At 31.9% G+C, this 20,085-nt stretch overlaps 2 protein-coding genes across 4 annotated transcripts in view; one reads left to right on the top strand and one right to left on the bottom strand.

Moving 5' to 3' along the window:
* Window positions 1-1,601, bottom strand: part of LOC114345355 (phospholipase A2 inhibitor) — a 39,975-nt gene extending 38,374 nt beyond the window's left edge. The window contains exon 1 of the mRNA XM_050643422.1: window positions 1,467-1,601. Within this exon, the coding sequence (XP_050499379.1) occupies window positions 1,467-1,489 (23 nt within the window). The 5' untranslated portion in view covers window positions 1,490-1,601. The remainder of the gene's footprint in view (window positions 1-1,466) is intronic.
* Window positions 1,602-5,731: 4,130 nt separating this feature from the next.
* The window catches only part of LOC114345755 (GA-binding protein subunit beta-1-like), a 52,005-nt gene continuing 37,651 nt past the window's right edge, over window positions 5,732-20,085 (top strand). For 2 of the 3 annotated variants that reach the window (XM_028296558.2, XM_028296542.2), the window contains exons 1-5: window positions 5,732-5,838; window positions 6,067-6,198; window positions 15,507-15,650; window positions 15,886-16,083; window positions 19,620-19,935. In XM_028296558.2, the coding sequence (XP_028152359.2) occupies window positions 6,070-6,198; window positions 15,507-15,650; window positions 15,886-16,083; window positions 19,620-19,935 (787 nt within the window). In that variant the 5' untranslated portion in view covers window positions 5,732-5,838; window positions 6,067-6,069. Of the gene's footprint in view, window positions 5,839-5,883; window positions 6,199-15,506; window positions 15,651-15,885; window positions 16,084-19,619; window positions 19,936-20,085 lie in introns of those variants that run through there. The other variant, XM_028296550.2, reaches the window with a different exon arrangement.

Genomic DNA, 20,085 nt, shown 5'->3' with positions numbered 1-20,085 from the left:
CAATTTGTTGCGATTATTTCATGAATAAAACTATTCAAAACCAAAATTTAATTGTAATTTATTTATGTAAGTACAAAGTACCATTAAACACACAGTTTTTATAAATATAATATGACGATTGAAAGTCATCACTTTTATAATTTTTAAAACATTAATTGTCATTAATGTCACTGAATGTATTTTTTCGTAGCAACGAAGGGCATCTGACGTAATATGCTTAACGTCGGGATATTATCAAAAATTATCACCTCAATTTGCATTTCTGTAGCTTTCTATTGGTAAGAATCTCCTATGAATGAAATAATCAGCTTAATTTTTTATTTCTGTAGCTTTCTATTGGTCAGAATCTCCTATGAATGAAATAATCGCACTAATTTCATTAAAACATAAAATAAATTAGTAAATAATATATAAATATTAGTTTATTGCATGTATTTTAATATATTATAATGCCATATTACAAGGTATTTTACTTTCCCGTACGCCGTGCGGGAAAATTTACTTTCACGCACGCCGTGCGGGAAAGTGCAACTTTCGGAAACGAAATGCGTGCGGGAAAGTGGCTCTTTTGGCACGGCCGTAGAAAAATATTATTTAATTTTAAAAATTACCTATAGGATTATTATGTTAGAGATAATTTTCCTGTTGTTGAATAAGTATTTAATGAGATTGCGAGATTGCCATAGGTAGTGCCAAACATTCAAAAATGCGATATGGTGAAAACTATTAGGAGTAATAATTAATGATTAGTACCAATCCACTTTTAGATAATGTTCTATATTTTTCTAATAGGTATAAACAAATACAAACATTTAATAAACTTTTAGCGATGTTTAATAGAGAGTATCCTTTAGCTTTAGATTTTTAAGAGGATGAGATCTTAGTTTCTAAGAAAATACGTAATAAAATTGCAAAATTGACATAAAAAAATTAGCACTAAAATCAAGATACCCTGGTTCTTGGTTTCGCTCTTAAAATTTGTTTGGAAAGACCCAATCACACGGTAGTACCAGCGTCAATGTTATGTATAAATTGGTAATTCCCAAATAAGGAAACCCAATGAAAAACAGTTCCAAACAAATAACTGTGAATTCGAGAGAAAATTTAACGATTCTTAAACATTTTGAACATATTTTCTAAAAATAACTTAATACAAACATTAATAGCAACAATTTTTCAGTCTTCAAAGAATGACTAATATATTCTTATTCTTAAGAAACACAAAGATTAATAGCTGTTGAGTAGGTATATGTGAAAAGTTGCGAAATTTGCAAAAATGTAACACATGATGCCTATTTGCAATATTGCAAGTTTTGGTTGTTAGAAACTGCTCGGAAAACAAAGTCACATTGAAATTTTGAGTTTAATCTTACCAATTAGGTACTTGCTAATTCCCAAATATGGAAATATAACGAAATAATCACTAATTAAACAATTTTAAACGTAAAATAAAATTTTAGTCGTACCTGTTGTCTTTTAAACACATCATCCCGATACAATTCTGTGAAATATTATATTAAATATTTACTTTACATCGACAAAATGTAGCACAACCTTGGCTAAGCACTGATTTCTGCTTGGTACCTGTAAACCAGTCTACAGTCTTGAATTACAATGGTACCATAGGTAGGGGAAGAGTAAATAAATCAACAGGTACTAAGTGGCTAATGTATTGCATAACTAGTAGGAAAAGAAAATTTGCAGAAAACATTTAAATGTTTCATTTACCTTCAAAAAATAGTATTATTTTATTACACATACGATTTTCTACAATTTCTTCTTTCTATTTTTTGTGCGGTCAACATTTTCCGTGTTAAGGGGGAAATAGTGAAAGAGGATGGGAAGTATAATTATTAAATTATCTCGTTTATTATTAACTTTACGACATAATTGTACATGGACAAAAATGTAGAGAATTATATTTTATACATTTTTGATCTCTATAGAATCTCCAAATCTCTAATTCACATTTGGAACAATTTCAGTTCCTGTTATTTTTGTCGAAAAGTTGAAAATGGCGGAGATATTGAGCAACAACGGCGTTCACGTTTAAAATCAAGATGGCGGCTAACACAACGGCGGAATTCAGTCCCGATTTTAAATTGGCCCTACTATTGACCTCCCCTAAAGGTTACAATAATTATTATTAAATTTGGGACAACTCAAAAACGAGATTTAATTCGATAATTATGCTCTCTCTGTCCCTCTTAACTCGGAAAATATCGACCGCAATTGTAGGAATTCGCATTTGGAACAAATTCAGTTCCTACCATTGTTGTCGAAGAGTTGAAAATTGGTAACAATAAAGTCATTAGTTTTCGAGATATTTGAAGTTAAAAATGAAATGGTACAGTTATTTTGATTAATGTAGTGTGTCGCTTCATTTTTAACTTCAAATATCTCGAAAACTAATGATTTTATCGTTACGAGTGAAGAGTATATACATATATTACTTATTTAGATAAAAAATGTTGGAAAATCACACTAAAATTGCAATTCCGTCAGAGGCGTAGAATTTGGGAAGGGTCAACCAGTCACTTTCCCCTATACGTTTCTGGTAGTAGCCAGGAACCATTATTTAAGTAGGGTGCGCAGTACCTACACTTTCTGCCAAGTATGATAAGGATACGTCACCCAAGTAGCAATTTTTCGACGCATATTGGTTGTCAGTACAAACAAATGCACTGTCTACAACGTTGCCCGAGAGCATTTTCAGTTGTTTCGGCCAACGTCCCCTACCACGACTGACATTACGATGTTACAACCTGTAGTTATACGGGCAACTAATTTATTACCATTTTGACAACTACGTATCACACTTCAGTTTTTTCAACAATCGCAACGACTTAAAAATGTTATAATGCTAAACTAATTATTATATATTTTATTTTGATAGAAATTTTCGATTTATTTAACAACCTGTTTATTTGTTTTTTTAATAGCTGGTTTCCATTCCATTGTTTTATCAGTAGATTTGAGATTTGATAACCATCTTTGTATCTGCTTTGGTAGACAGGGTTGCCAGGTCAGTTTTAACTCTTTCAGTAGTTTTGTTTTCACAAAATCAGTAGATTCTTTTTAGGCCATGTAAATATACAGTAATACAGTGATATGCACATCCGTCCTAAATGTCTCAAGAGCAATTCTACAAAATTGGAAACCTAATTATTCCAAACCACCAACTGGTAATTATCATGTTTTAGCTAAAATCTACTAAATCAAAAACTAAAATATACTTAAGTATTTTTGGGATATATTTGGGATTTTTTATAATAAAAACAACAGCTAACTTAAGGGGATAGGCGCAAAATGTCGTCTGTTAAAATGTTCAATGTATTTTAAATGTTTTCGTTTTTTGCGAATCCTTAAAACTAATAAGTATTTTTGAAAAATTTAAACGCACAAAGAAAGATTACGTTATTACCGAGGACCGAAAGTCCCTGAAAACTTCTATAATGTTTATTTTAATACGTTACAGGGGTGAAAAAAAGAAAAAATTTAGTGACTTTTAATTCCAAATATCTCGTTCAAAAGAAACGTTTTGGTTTTTCTAAATAATGCAGTCTTTCATTCTGCGTTTAAATTTTTCAAAAAGACTTATTATAGTTTCCTCATGATTCGAAAAAAATGGATCAAATTCTGTTGAAATATACCAAAAATCTACTAAAAAATATTGCCTACTAGAATTTTTTAAAAAATATCAAAAATCTACCAAAAAAGTAGAAATCTACTAAATGTGGCAACGCTGTTAATGAGAATGATACACTTTTGACACTGGTCACATGACCTCTGTCACCCAATAAGAGGGTGCGTTCTAAAATGGTTTTGATAGTCGGCGCGGTCGGGTTTGGTTGGCGATTGGACTTCTAAGTTGTCTTATCCGTCTAACGTTGGTAATTAGGTATTTTTTTAGTAATATTGGTAATATTGTTTAATGCGCCATTTTGGTTTTACTTGAGATTTTTGGGATGTAAAGAAAATGAAAACACAGAATATAAAAAATGCAGGCATTTTCTGATAACTTTAAAAGCACCATCAATACATTAAATTTATACAGAACATCTTTAACATAAATTTTGACTTTTATATTAAAATTTGATTTTTTAAATTTGCATATTTTTTGTCAAAAATGTCATAAAAAAAGCAGCGCGTGTGTTTTTTAAAGGTGAAATATCCATATTTGACGGTAATCTGAGATGCGTTTATAAATTTCACATCAAGTAATAAGTCATTTATGTATTTATATCATATAAATTTAAATACCCAATACGATGTCAAAACAGTTTACTTTTTGGTTTTCGCATTCACCATACCGGTGTTAAAAATATAGGTAAAAAAACATAACTAGTCTGACTCCTTTAGCAACCATTGCACGCGCAGGTGCTTTTTATAGTCGCTTGTCGCTTCAGTTGTCTTATGCAACGGTTACGAAACGATGTTGCTTAAACAGGAGGTTGCCTAGGCAACGTCAAGACAACTCAAAAATCGTCCACCAAATCAGTGCAGAATGGGGTCGTCTTTTAGGCAATAACAACGTTGTAAGAAAACGTTGCCACGCGGTAGACAACGTTGTCGCGTCGACAAATTGCTACTTGGGCAAATAGCTTTAAAGTACTGGGTACAAATAGTTTTTAAATATACGCTCATATATAAATATATCATAAATTAATCAAAGCTGGACCAATGAAGAGTACATTATTTACAAAGAAAGTATTAAAGTCTAAAAATTGCGCTGAAATAGTAATTACCCCAGTGGCGTAGGATTTGGGAAGGGCCAACCATTCCCTATACCCTGTCGTACGCCTCTGCTAGTAGCAAGAAACGTTTATTTATCATAATTTAGTAGCCACACTTTCTGCGAAGTATGATAAGATTACGTCAAACAGTTTTAAAGTACCTACTTGGTAAAAATAGTTTTTAAATAAAACACCCTGTAACTCATCATTAAGGAGCCACATTGTATTTAAGTGATTTGGGTTAAATCTTAATATTTTAACCTGTATTAAACACCCTGTATAGAAAATTGTATTTTCAACAATATCAGTCCTCACAATTTTTGTCGAAAAGTTAACAATGGCGGATATATATTGAACAAAAACGATTCTCCTTTAAAATCAAGATGGCGGCAAACGCAACGGCGGAATTCAGTTGCCATTTTAAATTTACACTACTATTGACCCCCTTATTTGGGCAGCTTACCACCATGAGGGGTTAAATGAAATCCTGACTGGACTAATAAAATGTCTAATAAAATTTTCTGTAGGTTTCCTAGTTTACAAGATACAGCGCGAAAAACACTTTGCAGCTCTTTTTCCAAGATGGTGAGTCTTCAAGAACCCGGTCAACTTTGACTCCTTCAAACTATTTTTAACTGCTTTTCTTTTTCTACCTAGTTGGACTGTACTATGATTTAAGATTTGCCTTGCCTTGACCAAAGAATACATATCTCTCAGGGAGATATGTATTCTTTGCCTTGACCACCTTGACTTTGATGAGAAAGTTTACTGCACTATAGTTGCTGCACTATTTATATTATAAAGATGACTGTTTTAATATGACTATGTACATCTCTTATAATTAAATTGTAATTAGATTTTAATATAAAACTAATTGCGTGATATTTATTTTGCTTATTGAAACAGTATTCTTAAAATCTAAATTCTAAAATTTAAATAACCCGCGTAATGTTCGTCATTGATTTGATAGTGTTTACTAAGACAGCCGACAGATGGTACACCCAGAAAAATTAGTAAGACGCTGTTTACGATTAATCAAGCATGCTTTTTTCTACGAAATCTTAAATAGTTCGTTTAAAATTGATAATTAATCATAAATAGGGTGAGTAGTAGTGTGTATTTTAGGCGATAATCGAAAAAAATCAATAGATATGGCTGCTGCATTGTCTCACTTCCGCTGCCCACAGGAAGAGGAAACTCTGTCTTCTTAAAATTCAAGATGGTGATTTTCCTGTTGTCTATTGCCAACAAAAAACCCAAACAATTTTGACCTAACCTTACTTCAACATCAAAACAAACATCAGAATGAAAATTTTTCTATTTATTTCAGGAGATGATAAGATTTGGTGGGGTCGTAGAAGACGGCCAAAATACACAAAGAGCAAAATATATACTTTCGACTACAGCCCAAGGCAGCAACACAATTACGTTATCTGGGAATGAACTAGCAGAATTGATACCTGTAAGTAAAGATTTTGTATGAATTTATTTATCATACTTCTTCTTTGAGTGCCGTCTCCAAATTGGAGGTTGGATATCATCATCACTATCTTTACCTATGGCTAGGGTTACCATAATTTATTAAGGCCAAATCCGAACAGGGGTAGTCCAAGGGGTTGTAGAAAATGTAAAATGTGAATTTGACTGTGTTGCTACCTCTACATATATCGCCGCTTCGCAAGAACGTAGGCCTAAGTCAAAAAAGACGATTTTAGAGGAGGCATATTAAAATTTTATGGATATGATTATGAGCATAACTCAGAATAAGTTGTTACTTTAAAGAAATTACCTATACAATTTGGTTACAAATATATCTAAATATAAACTGTGATAACTAGATAAATTTATAAAGTGTTTTTGTTAACCCCTATTACATTTGAGTCTTTTTTCCTCAGAAACATTTACTTCAACTTTGTTAAAACGCTGACCTAACTAAAAAAGGGTCCTTATTTTAGAGAGAATTTTCACAAAAATTAATCGTAAGTATAAGATCGGTCATCCTTGACGAGAAATAAACACACAAATTCAAAATATCTTTTATTAAAAAAAAATGTAAACAACATACTTATAGCAAATTGCCACAATTGAATAATAAGTGTCTAATATACATACAAAATTACAATTACAACTACTATAAGTTAAAAGTTAAAAAGAGTGATTTAAAAACTCATACACAGAATATGGTTCTAATTCCAATAAAATGCTTTTTATTTCAGTTCTAAATATATTAAAATTCTGTTGCAATTTAATTCTAACAGGTAATTTGTTAAAAAAATTTATACACGGATATGTAGGTCCTCTCTCTGTTGCGACTAGCCTATGTATAGGGAAATTGAGCCCTACATACCTAGTGGGTATGCTGTGTTTTGGCTCAGAATGTGTAAAACTATCCCTATTCTTGAACAGGAACAGTAAACACTCATATACAGAGAGGTCCTAAATTATGGAATAAATTCATTTTCTCTAAAATGGACGACTGTAGAGAAAAATCCTGAAACAGGTCGATTTTTGTTTTGTTTTTAAATTACAACTTTTTGGCATATATTTCATACTAGTCACTTCATCCATCTGAGTGTGATGACGTAATCGATGATTTTTTTTAAATGGGAATAGGGGTCGTGTGGCACCTCATTTGAAAGGGCGTTCAATTCTCTATTCAGTAATACAAACATTATTATCATTATTTATACAGGGTGACCAAAAAAATAATTTTTGAAATAAATTAATTGACGAAAAAAGAAGAATGTATGCAATTTATTTAACTCAAAATACATTCTATCGCTGTCACAAAATAGAAAAAAATGTTTATTTGGCAAATAAACCTTGCTTTTCGCTTAAATTAAATGTTCAAACTGCAAAGTGGTAGGTGGGAGACTGTTTGTGATTTAATTTAAGCGAAAAGAAATGTTTATTTGTCAAATAAACATTTTTTTTTGTATTTGCTGACAGCACTATAATGTATTTTGAGTTAAATAAATTGCATACATTCTTCTTTTTGCGTCAATTATTTTAATTCAAAAAATATTTTTTGGTCACCCTGTGTAAATAATAATATTATTGTTTATATTACTGAATAGAGAATTGAAAACCCTTTCATATGAGGTGCCACACAACCCCTATTCCCATTTAAAAAAATCATCGATTAAGTCATCACGCTCAGATGGATGACATCACTAGTATAGAATAGAATAGAATACTTTATTGGTATAGCTTTACAGCTGCCATCATAAAGATGGATATACACGTCAGATATACAACACAATATAGTCACAGACACATAATCAAATACCTATACATACACTTAAATTTTAGATTTAACATAATGTACATTGATAAATATGAAAATTATTAATATTAGACAGAACTCATAACAGCAATCTAGTTGCTAAGTATTCTTCTACACTGTAGAATGCATGTTTACATAGTATACTTTTCACAACTCTTTTGAATTTCACCGGATGCAAAGATCTAACTTCATTTGGAAGATGATTATATAGCCTGACCCCCACATAATCTGTGGACTTCTCAAATTTGGATAGTTTGTGACCAACAGTAACAAACTGATTGGCATTCCTAGTTGAGTATGCATGTAAATCAGAATTTCTCTTGAATGAATGTAAATTATGCTTAATATACAATATGGATTTCAAGATATATATGGAAGGCAACGGTAAGATATTGTTATTAATGAAAACTTGCTTACAAGTATGCCCAAAAGGAATATTGAAGATAAGTCTAATAATTCTCTTCTGTTTAATAAACACTGTGTCTGATTTTGTGGAATTACCCCATAACGTAACATTATAAGTAAGGTGACAATAAACCAAAGAATAATATACATTAATGAGAGTTTTAATACTGAGTGTTCTCTTCAACTGTACTAAAGCATAGAATGAACAATTTAGTTTCTTATTAACATATTCAACGTGAACATCCCAACTCATAAACTGGTCCAAGAATACACCTAAAAATTTTATGTTTGGAATATTTACAATTTCAGGAATAGACACAACTGGCATATTTCGTTTGCATCTAAAATGTATATACGATGTTTTATCAATATTCAGTTGTAGCAAGTTTTGTGTACACCATGTTTGGAATAATCTGATAACCCTTGACACTCTATTTTGAAGCTCTACGTATGTATGTGCTGATACAATCACAGATGAGTCATCTGCGTACATTACAATGTGGTCATGAGTAATATGATCGGGTAGGTCATTGACAAAAATAAGAAATAGCAGTGGTCCCAACACAGATCCCTGCGGCACTCCTACATCTACACTGAAGATGTCTGACCTTTCCTTGTTTAATTCAACATAGAATTTCCTCTCCAGAAGATATGAGTTCAATAAATTTAACATGTTACCTCTTATTCCGTGGACATACAATTTGTTAAGGACAAATTCAAATTTAAGACTGTCGAATGCTCTGGAAAGATCAAAGAAGATACCCACTACAAGAAGACCATCATCAAGGTGCCTATAGACAGATTCCATAAATACTTCAGTAGCCCCCTCTGTTGATCTTCCGGATCGAAAGCCATGCTGTTCTGAACACAGTGCATTATTTTTGTCCAAAAACTGTATGATCCTAGTGTAGTAAGCTCGTTCAAAAATTTTTGAAATTACATTTAACAAAGAAATAGGTCTATAATTATCAATACAAGTGTGATCGGATTTTTTATATACTGGAACAATTTTACTTAATTTTAGGTTTTCAGGAAATTCACCTGTGTTGTATACTAGGTTAATTAAATATGCCAGCGGTTCTGATATAACATCCTTGATGTGTTTGATCATTCTTGTGTTTAATTCATCATTTCCAAAAGAATGTTTATTTTTAAGACCACAAATAATATCAAGAACCTCATCAGATGTTACTGGAAAATAAACAAAACTGTCTATAGTCCACCTATGTGATAAAGTACAGTTTTGAGGGTTATTGTCAAGCCTATTTTTTAGTGCATTATTTCTGTCATTGAAATGGCATGCAAAATATTGAGCTAAATTTTTATCATCTGATATTAGGTTGTCTTCAATTTTGAGTTTAATTTTATTAGTACTTTGCTTTCTCCCTATAGTTTTATTTACTATACTCCACATAGTTTTTTGTTTATTATTACTACTTACAATTTGAAGATAATTGAATTCCCTTTTCTTTTCAGCAATAAGATTATTGTATTCCTTCTTGGTAGCTTTATACTCATTCCAGATGTTACTATTATTAGAGTTTTTAGCTTCATTAAATAGGTTTTTTAATTGTTTACTCCTAGCATATATGTCATGATCAACCCAACCTTTACTTTTATGCACGTCCTTACCTATTTTACTTTTAAGGGGACAGTTTGAAGTAATAGCAAAGTTTAAAGTATCCATAAATTCGATAAAAGCGTTATTAATATTACTTTCATTGTATACCTCGCAAAAACCAATCCTCATTAAGTCTTGTTTTAGGATGTCTAAATTATTATCATTTAAACACCTAAAACACTGCTGTTTTATATTAGATTCCATCCTATCCTGATTACGACCTACAACAATGTCAAAAATAATGGCAAGATGGTCACCCATATTGGGTTGATTGACTTGACAAGTATGATTCATAGTGATATTATTAGTAGCAATGTAGTCAATTTTTGTTTTTGTTACTTTATTGTTATTCATGAAAATACGTGTTGGTATATTTGGGATATTAAGAGACAAACCAAACGATTGAAAAAGATCATCTAATCGAAGTTTTTCATTGCTCTGAATTAAGTAGTTGATATTAAAGTCTCCACAGAGATAAATTTTATCAACACGGTTGTGAAAATGACCTAAAATATTAAAACAATTATTTATAAAAGAATCTAGATTGCTGTTAGGCGTTCTGTACACATTAATGACTAGAAATTTACAGTTACTGATTAAAATAGTCACAGCACAACATTCAAAGCTTTCTTCCTCAGAGAATTTACGGCAATCAACGACTGAGACTGCATACTTGTCTGTCCCAGATTTAGATAAAATAAGAGTTCCACCATGTATTTTATTTTTTCTAGTAAAATGGGTTACTAAAGTGTACCCTGGGATATAAATAAGATTAATATTATCCTCATTACACCAGTGCTCCTGAATACATAGAATGTCAGGTTTTTCAGCATTAGAAAAAAGCTCAAGATTTAAAAGTTTGTTTGTTAAACATTGTACATTAACCGAGATTAACTTCAATTTAAAGTCATTTACTATACGTGAAATAGTTGTATTGCTTGAGGACCCACCTAATGCGACAGCGTCCTCCTCATCTTGAAAAACGAGACTAATGCTCCGCTGGGCCAGATTTCTCGCTTCCATGCATTCTTAATTAAGTCTCGTCTAATGGTCACTTTCATGGAGGCATATATGTCAGGTTTTTTGGACTGATGGATTTCGCATTTTACGCCATCTAAATGATTTTCCAGGAACTTTTCTAATTGCTCCGGTTTTGTATCAGGCTTTAGGCGAGTCACATGTAGGTTGATCATTTGTGGAACAGCCTCAATGTTGCAAGGTGACTCGGTACTTCCAACTAAGAACTTCCTCTTTTTTCTATGAGCTACCTGTGTCCACGCACCGTTGCTTGAAGACTCTGAAAGAACCGGAGCATTATTTTCAGTGTTCAACAGATTATGTAAAACAGTTTGAGTTTTGGCTTCTTGCATTGCGGCACTCATTTGTCTTGATGTAATGTATTTTTTTTCATTTGGCACTTCATTTCCAAAGTTTGTCGATGTTGAGGATCGCGCTAGCGTTCCGTCTGCAGGAATTTTAGTCACTACTAATTCAGTTTGTTTACTATTAGTAAGGTCATTAACATTTTGTAGTTGTTTATCATCTTTACCAGGGGAAGTCCAGTTTTTTCTTTTGTCAACGTTAATTACCTTGAATTCAGGTTCTTTAGTTTTTTGTTTTACTTTTTCTTCAAGGAGCTCGTTAGTTCTTTTTAACAATTGATTATTATCAAATAAAATTTTATATTTTTCCTCTTTTTCACTTAAAATTGTTTTTAGAAAATCAATTTCCAACTGTAGGATATGTGCATTTACCTCTGAGTATGACTTACTGAGTTTCCTTTGGGATTTTCAGATTGTTCACATGTCTCACATACAATTCTAGTATCACATAACTTTATACATTTCTGCTTTTTTCTTGATGAACAAGATAAATGAAAAATACTTCCACATTTTATGCACACTATAACGTTAGTAGTTTTCTGGCAACATTTGAATGCTTTTTCCTTAAAATTCTCATCATTTACAGAGAGGAGTAATTTCACGTGCGCATCGTTCGGCGCCATCTTGATATGATCTATTGATGTTCTAGTATGAAATATATGACAAAAAGTTGTAATTTAAAAACAAAAATCGACCTGTTTCCGGATTTTTCTCTATAGTCGTCCATTTTAGAGAAACTGAATTTATTCCATAATTTAGGACCTCTCTGAATATAAAGCCCTGCCACCGTTAATAATCCTAACTCCTTAAATTTTCCCCTACAAGTCCTTCGAGCTTTTATCTTGAGCATTGTTCTTATTGCTCTCTTCTGAGCAATGAATACTCTATCAACATCAGTTCAAATAGCTTCACATTCTGTGCTATTCTGCGACGTAACTAACTTGGGTCTGTATTCACACGAAAATGTTAAGTATTTAACTAATTTCGCGCTAAACAAATATAGACACTTGGTGCCATCTCTTAGCGACTATTATTATTAACGTCATAGGTCTTTTTTCATGTGATAGATACCTTTTTAGTAGATCTGCATTAATAAGTCAATTTCGTCAAATTTTGACTTAAGCCTACGTTCTTGCAAAGCGGGGATATGTGAAATTTATATGGCACAATTAAAAGTACAGCTGGTTCGCTACAATATTCAACTAACATCAAAAATATCTGCCAGTCTAAAATACATATACACATATGTTTTAACATACTTTAGACCTAGAAAATAATATTACATTACGATTATTGTCTGCTCGTGCTCGTGCGCTTTAACAAGCAGTGCCAAGCATTGTTGGACCATGTATTTTCCATCCGGATGCCAATCTGGCCATGTCTTTCAAATCTGGACGAAATCTGGACGTATGATAACCCTACCTATGGCTGCTCTGGAGAGTTCTACAGAACTGTATTTAAACCAGTCTCTTAAATTCTTCAACCATGACATTCTCCTTCTTCCTATACTCGCTCTTCCTTTTACCTTTCCCCGTATTATCAGTCTTATCATTTTATATTGCTGTCCCCTTATTACGTGTCCCAGATATTGTATGTAACTTTCTTACTTACATTTTGTGTGTTTGTTTTCTTCTGTGTCCATGCTATTCTAAGCATCTTTCGATAACACCACATTTGAAATGGCTGTAGCTCATTTATGTGTTCTTGCTTCATTGCCCAGCTTTCAAGTCTATATTGCAGTATCAAAAACACGTAGCATCTTGCAGCTCTTACTCTCAGTTCTAATCTAAAGTCTTTGTTGCAGATAATCGTTTTCATTTTTACAAACCCATTTCATACTATTTCTATCCTGGCCCATATTTCTGTTATCTGATCATTATTTTCTGAGACCCAGGTTCCTAAACTACATTCATTTTGCATATTCCCAATAGGGAACTTGCATGAAATTTTAAATTCGAAAAAAATGTTATAAAACCCAACAGAACATAATTTAAAACATAAATCAAAGTTAAAAAAAGTTGTTTTTGTGTTCTGTTTGGCCCCTAACAAAGATAAAAAAGTTGTTTTTGTGTTCTGTTTGGCCCCTAAAGACGATTCTAAATTCAAATCAAAGTAGCTAGCCCAAAACGTGTCGTGACATCATATGGTTAATGTTTACATTCTCCACCAACAGAGTAAACAAAATTGTTTATTTATTTATTTATATATTTATATACGGGATTACCCCCATTACAAAACATACAGTATAAAATCAATCTCTGACTAGAGTAAAATAAATCTTAATTACACGAAATATTAATAGTTATCCATTACACATACATCTATTACACAAATCAGTTAAAATAAACAAAAAAGTACCTGTCAATCCTTTTTAATCCGATTCTTAAAAGCAGCCAAGGAGACACCAAACATTTCCAAGTTATTCTCGTTTATAATTTTTAGTGTTCGCTCAATGGGCGAATGCATACCATACTTTGTTTGATGAAAAGGTATATAAAACAAATCAACATGTGTGAGACTTCTGGAGGGAACATAATATAAATTAATAGATTGGAGAAGTTCAGAACAACAAATTAGACCATTTATTAATTTAAACACAAATACCAAATCAGAGTTATCTCGTCGAGTTCTTAATAAATTCATGTTGAGTGTTTTTAAAATATAGGTATAATCATGAATAGTAATGCGTATGTTTAATTTGTATGCTCAATATCTCAAAAAATTATTCTGCAATCTCTCACAACGTAGTAGAATGAGCTTGGTATTGTGGAGACCATACAATAGATGCATATTCCACTTTAGATACAACCAAAGCATAATATACCGTTCTTAAAGCCCATACAGATAGTCTCAGACAGTTGCGAATGATAAAGCCCAAAGATTTTAATGCATTTACTGTTACATTATTTATATGTTGCACAAAGCGCAACTGCTCATCAAATGTGACTCCTAAGTCTTTTATTGTTTTAACATAAGACAATTCATTTTCAGTAATTGTGTAAGAAGTATCATATTTTTTATTACCTCTAAAAAAGCTTATATAACAGCATTTAGCCACATTTAAAAGCAAAATATTATTCCACACCAAATACTCAACCGGTCTAAATCTTCTTGAATTAATGTTACATCAACATTTGAATCTACAGATTTAAATAATTTCAAATCATCTGCAAACATCAGGAAATCGCAATTTCTAAAACACTGATATATCGTTCACAAATATATTAAATAACAAAGGTGAACAGTGAACTCCTTGGGGTACTCCTGATGACACATGAATTATATTTGTATTAAAACAACCTATTGCTGTGTGCAGTCTCTTAAAAAGCTATTGAACCATTGTAAGTATTGATGACTGAAGCCAAAAGCATTTAATTTTCCTAATAAGATGTTATGATCTACTCTGTCAAATGCCTTGGAAAAGTCAGTATAAATAGTATCCATCTGACTTTTATTCTCCAACACGTTTAATATTTTTTGTTCAAAGAGCACTAAATTTGTTACCGTTGATTTATTCTGAGAAAATCCATGTTGATTGTGTATTAGACGCTCTTTACAATAAAATTTTAATTGACCGTACATTAGTCTATCAAAAAGTTTTGGTATATACTGTATTTTAATTGGGTGATTGTCCGTTGATAAATAAAATAAACTTTTTCTCGAAACTTATTATTTTGACATAGCACCTTCTTTGCCTGTACCCTTCATATTTAATAGTCTCTTGACGAATGAGAAGGCGAATACCAACACATGCATTTGTTTATAGTTAGGAATTTGCTAAATGAATGAACTGTAGATGTGTAGAGGTAATGGATTTTGACAAGAGTTATGAGTCATGCCCATGCAATACACAAGTTTACATGTTATTTACAAGGTCATAGCTCTTGTCAAAATCCAGTACCTCTATTTGTATTAAATTTATCAACCCTTTCTAGTGGTACATTTGCCAAATGTATGTTTGTTTGTATATTTATATTTATTTTCTTATTTATTATGATGTATTTGGTCTTTTTTATATTCATTTTAGTCCACATTTTTCACAGTTTGTTTGTCCTGCTAATGTGTATTATTTTCAGATAAAATTTGAAGGAAAATTAGTGGCCAAACATTCTTTACCTGTGAATGAACTGGGTAAACAGTTACTAAAAGCTGCAGGTGAAGGAAACATTGATAGAGTGAAACAGCTATTAACCAAAGGAGCTCCGTTCACAGCAGATTGGGTACTGTATTAATTAAAGTTAATATATAACTTTAGCATAATTATTTTTTAACAGTTATATTTGTCCACTTCATATAAAAATTTAACATAACCTGTTAGAAAATACAGAGTATTTAATAAAATATACACTTTTTTTTCTTTTATTTTGCATGTTATTGAAGTCCTCTTTTCAAGTTTTTTCATTTCGTGACTATTTGGATATTAAAATGTGAATTAATAATTTAATAACATTGCAGTTGGGTACCAGTCCACTTCATTTATCAGCCCAAAATAACCATCTAGAAATAACTGAAATTTTACTTAGAGCAGGAATATCAAAAGATGCGAGAACTAAAGTCGATAGAACCCCTTTACACATGGCAGCCTATGAGGGCCATGTGGATATTATTGCTGCATTAGTCACACATGGAGCTGATATAAATTGTAGAGATTTGGTGAGTATTTAATTTAATGTAGGATATACAAATCGATAAGAATAAGGAGACAGTTTAAATATCAAAACAAGTAGCGGGGGAATGTTTTTAAATATATTGCGTTGATTATTTCATTCATAGCATAGAGATTTTGACCAATAGAAACCTACAAAAATAAAAATTTCAGCGATTATTTCATTCATAGGAGATTCTGACCAATAGAAAGCTACAGAAATCTGAATTAAATCGATAATTTTTGATAATCTCCCGTCGTTAAGTATATTACGTCAGATGCCCTTCGTTGCTACGAAAAAATACATTCAGTGACATTAATGACAATTAATGTTTTAAAAATTATAAAAGTGATGACTTTCAATCGTCAAATATTTATAAAAACTGTGTGTTTAATGGTACTAATTTGTACTTACATAAATAATTTACAATAAAATTTTGGTTTTGAACAGTTTTATTCATGAAATAATCGCAACAAATTGCACTCGAGCTCTGAAATTAATATAGAATTTTTGCTCTCGTGACACTTTGACATAATTTCACTCGCCTTCGGCTCGTGAAATTAAAACTGTCAAAGTGTCACTCGGGAAAAATTCAATAATTTCAGAGCTCTTGTGCAATTATTACTGATAATTTTTTTTATAAATTCCTGTTGACAATCGTAGCGTGACCGATGTCCTTTATTACTACGCAAAAATAAACCTTCAGTGACATTAAGAGGAAACAGTAGCGATCAACAGGTAGCGAAAACGCGTTCCAAAATTGCGGCTGTAATTTTGAATATTTTTTCGAGATATTTGGCACACGTATTCGTAATATAATAAAGAATGGCGGTACAGAGCCCAATTTGAAAAATATATTAATATGTGGAAATTACTCTGTAATTAAATACAATATTAAAAAAACGAGCCTGTACCGCCATTAAGAAGAAAAAAATACACTTTCTTCAAATAAACTTTTTATTTAATTACAGAGTAATTTCCACATATTAATATATTTTTCAAATTGGGCTCTGTACCGCCATTCTTTATTATATTACGAATACGTGTGCCAAATATCTCGAAAAAATATTCAAAATTACAGCCGCAATCTTGGAACGCGTTTTGGATACCTATTGATCGCTACTGTATCACCTTAATAACAATTAATGTTTTACAATTTGTCAAAGAGAACACAATGAGCAGGTTTTTGCAAATATTCAGGCGAAGATATCAATAAAATATTAGTTAAAATGATTTAAAAATAAACAAAACTAAACCGTCTATTTTTGTATTTTTACTAATGCCATACTCTGTATGAGAGTACAAAGACTCGTTTCATATAGTTTCTCTGAACCGCATTTTTGGAATATTTTCCCAGCGGTGCCTTTTGATATTTTGATATCTAGGTCAACAGAAAACTAGAATCGAGTCGCCATTTATTTCACTTATTCCCCGTTAGAGGGCGTTCTAACCTTACTCCGGTATAAATAGTTTTATTGTATACCGAGAACTACGGAAGTTTTGATTTAAATTTGTCTACAAAACTAAACCGTCTATTTTTGTATTTTTACTAATGCCATACTCTGTATGAGAGTACAAAGACTCGTTTCATATAGTTTCTCTGAACCGCAATTTTGGAATATTTTCCCAGCGGTGCCTTTTGATATTTTGATATCTAGGTCAACAGAAAACTAGAATCGAGTCGCCATTTATTTCACTTATTCCCCGTTAGAGGGCGTTCTAACCTTACTCCGGTATAAATAGTTTTATTGTATACCGAGAACTACGGAAGTTTTGATTTAAATTTGTCTTCTTGCATAGCCTCCTTGACAAAAGGTAGACCTAGAAATAGCGCTATCGGGGGATGGCAGGAGACAGATTTAAATCAAAACTAAACCGTCTATTTTTGTATTTTTACTAATGCCATACTCTGTATGAGAGTACAAAGACTCGTTTCATATAGTTTCTCTGAACCGCATTTTTGGAATATTTTCCCAGCGGTGCCTTTTGATATTTTGATATCTAGGTCAACAGAAAACTAGAATCGAGTCGCCATTTATTTCGATTTAAAAATAGTTTTATTCATGAAATAATCTTACCCAATTACACTCAAGCTCTTAAAAATTACCGACTTGTATTGCCCTCGTGACAGTTTGACATAATTTCCCTTACCTTCGAGTAGGGAAATTAAAACTGTCAAATTATCACTTGGGATACAGATCAGTCATTTTAGAGCTCTTGTGTAATTACAAGTGATTATTTATACAGTGTGTCAATTTTAAAACTTACAATGGCTATATCTCACGAACAAAAGCTGATATCGAAAAATGCTTGAAACCGTTTCTAGGATAGTAAGGGGGAACTAAAATGACATGAAAGAGAACTCACCCCCATCAACCCCCTAGGCCCCACCCATCACAATCAAAAAAGTTTAAATTGCAAACCCCTACTTGTGATACATCATTGAAAAGGGTATAAAAAATGCTATTCAATGGTATAAATAATAATTATACAGGGTGAAGCAATAATTGTGAAACTTTGGCTTAAATGAAAAATTTAATAAGGTTTTGATGAATTACAAATTTATTAAAAATGTCAATTAAGTGAATATTTAATGTGAATTCCGTTGTTTGGTAAACAATAATACAGCCTATTTTCAAATTCTGCACGAAATTTAGCAAATGTTGTAGTAATAGGGCGACATGCTTGAGTAATTCTTTCTCGCAATTCCCCAAGTGAAGCAAGTTGAGTTTTATATACAACTGATTTAGGGTAACCCCATAGAAAAAAGTAATATACTATCCTACTATAAAAAGTACTATCCAATGTATAAATAATAATTATACAGGGTGTTAATATCAGCTGGCTTACTATGACTTTTGTATTTGTAATGCTATCTCCCGGACTATTATTTTAAATGGTAAGTGTCCGCTCGTACTTTTTTTGTTAATTAAAACTTAATTTGCCATTTTTGCCTTAAATCAGTTGCTTATAAAACTTAACTTGCGTCACTTGGGAAATTGCGAGAAATAATTACTCAAGCATGTCGCCCTATTACTAGAAAAACATTTGTCAAATTTCGTGCAGAATTTGAAAATAGACTGTATTATTGTTTACAAAACAACGGAACCCACTTTGAACATTTACTTAATTGACATTTTTATCAAATTTGTAGTTCAACAAAACCTCATTAAATTTTTCATTTAAGCCAAAGTTTCACAATTATTGCTTCACCCTGTATAATTATTATTTATACCATTGGATAGCATTTTTTATAGCCTTTTCAATGATGTAGCACAAGTAGGGGTTTGCAATTTAAACTTTTTTGGTTGTGGTTGGTGGGGCCTAGGGGGTTGATGGGGGTGAGTTCTCTTTCATGTCATTTTAGTTCCCCCTTACTATCCTAGAAATGGTTTCAAGCATTTTTCGTTTTCAGCTTTTGTTCGTGAGATATAGCCATTGTAAGTTTTAAAATTGACACACTGTATACGTTTATAGATGCAAATTAAGCCTAGAGTTAGTGATTGCAGTAAAAATATGTAGCAAATTATTTTCATCTTTTAGTTGGGCATGACTCCTCTTCATTGGGCGGTCCAGAATGGCCATGACGAAGCAGTGGTACATCTAGTCGGTAACGGAGCTATGGTGGATGTAAATAGTAAATTTGATATAACACCAATGATAATAGCTCAACAAACTTGTAGACGTGACATTGAGCAATTCTTAATTGAGGCTCTTAATAAATCTGCATTAGCTTCTGAAAACTTGATGGTACAGCTTAATGAAAATAGACCCGAAGAATACTTTGAAGAGGACATGGACATAGAAGAAAATTCTGTTGGTCATGAAATGACATCAGTGTACACTGTACTTAAACAAGGTAAGTAAGTCATTTAGAGATAATAATTGTCATTTTTGGATGACCTCAATGTTTTTCTACACTTGAAGGTAGCTTCTTCAGGAGGTAACATTAACTTAAGTACTCAACATACTCAGCAGCTAAAACTGACAGTTGGGGACGGGATTCACA

This window comes from Diabrotica virgifera, chromosome 2 (assembly GCF_917563875.1).
Source record: "Diabrotica virgifera virgifera chromosome 2, PGI_DIABVI_V3a".
Lineage (NCBI taxonomy): Eukaryota > Metazoa > Arthropoda > Insecta > Coleoptera > Chrysomelidae > Diabrotica > Diabrotica virgifera.
This window is presented reverse-complemented; position numbering and strand designations above follow the sequence as displayed.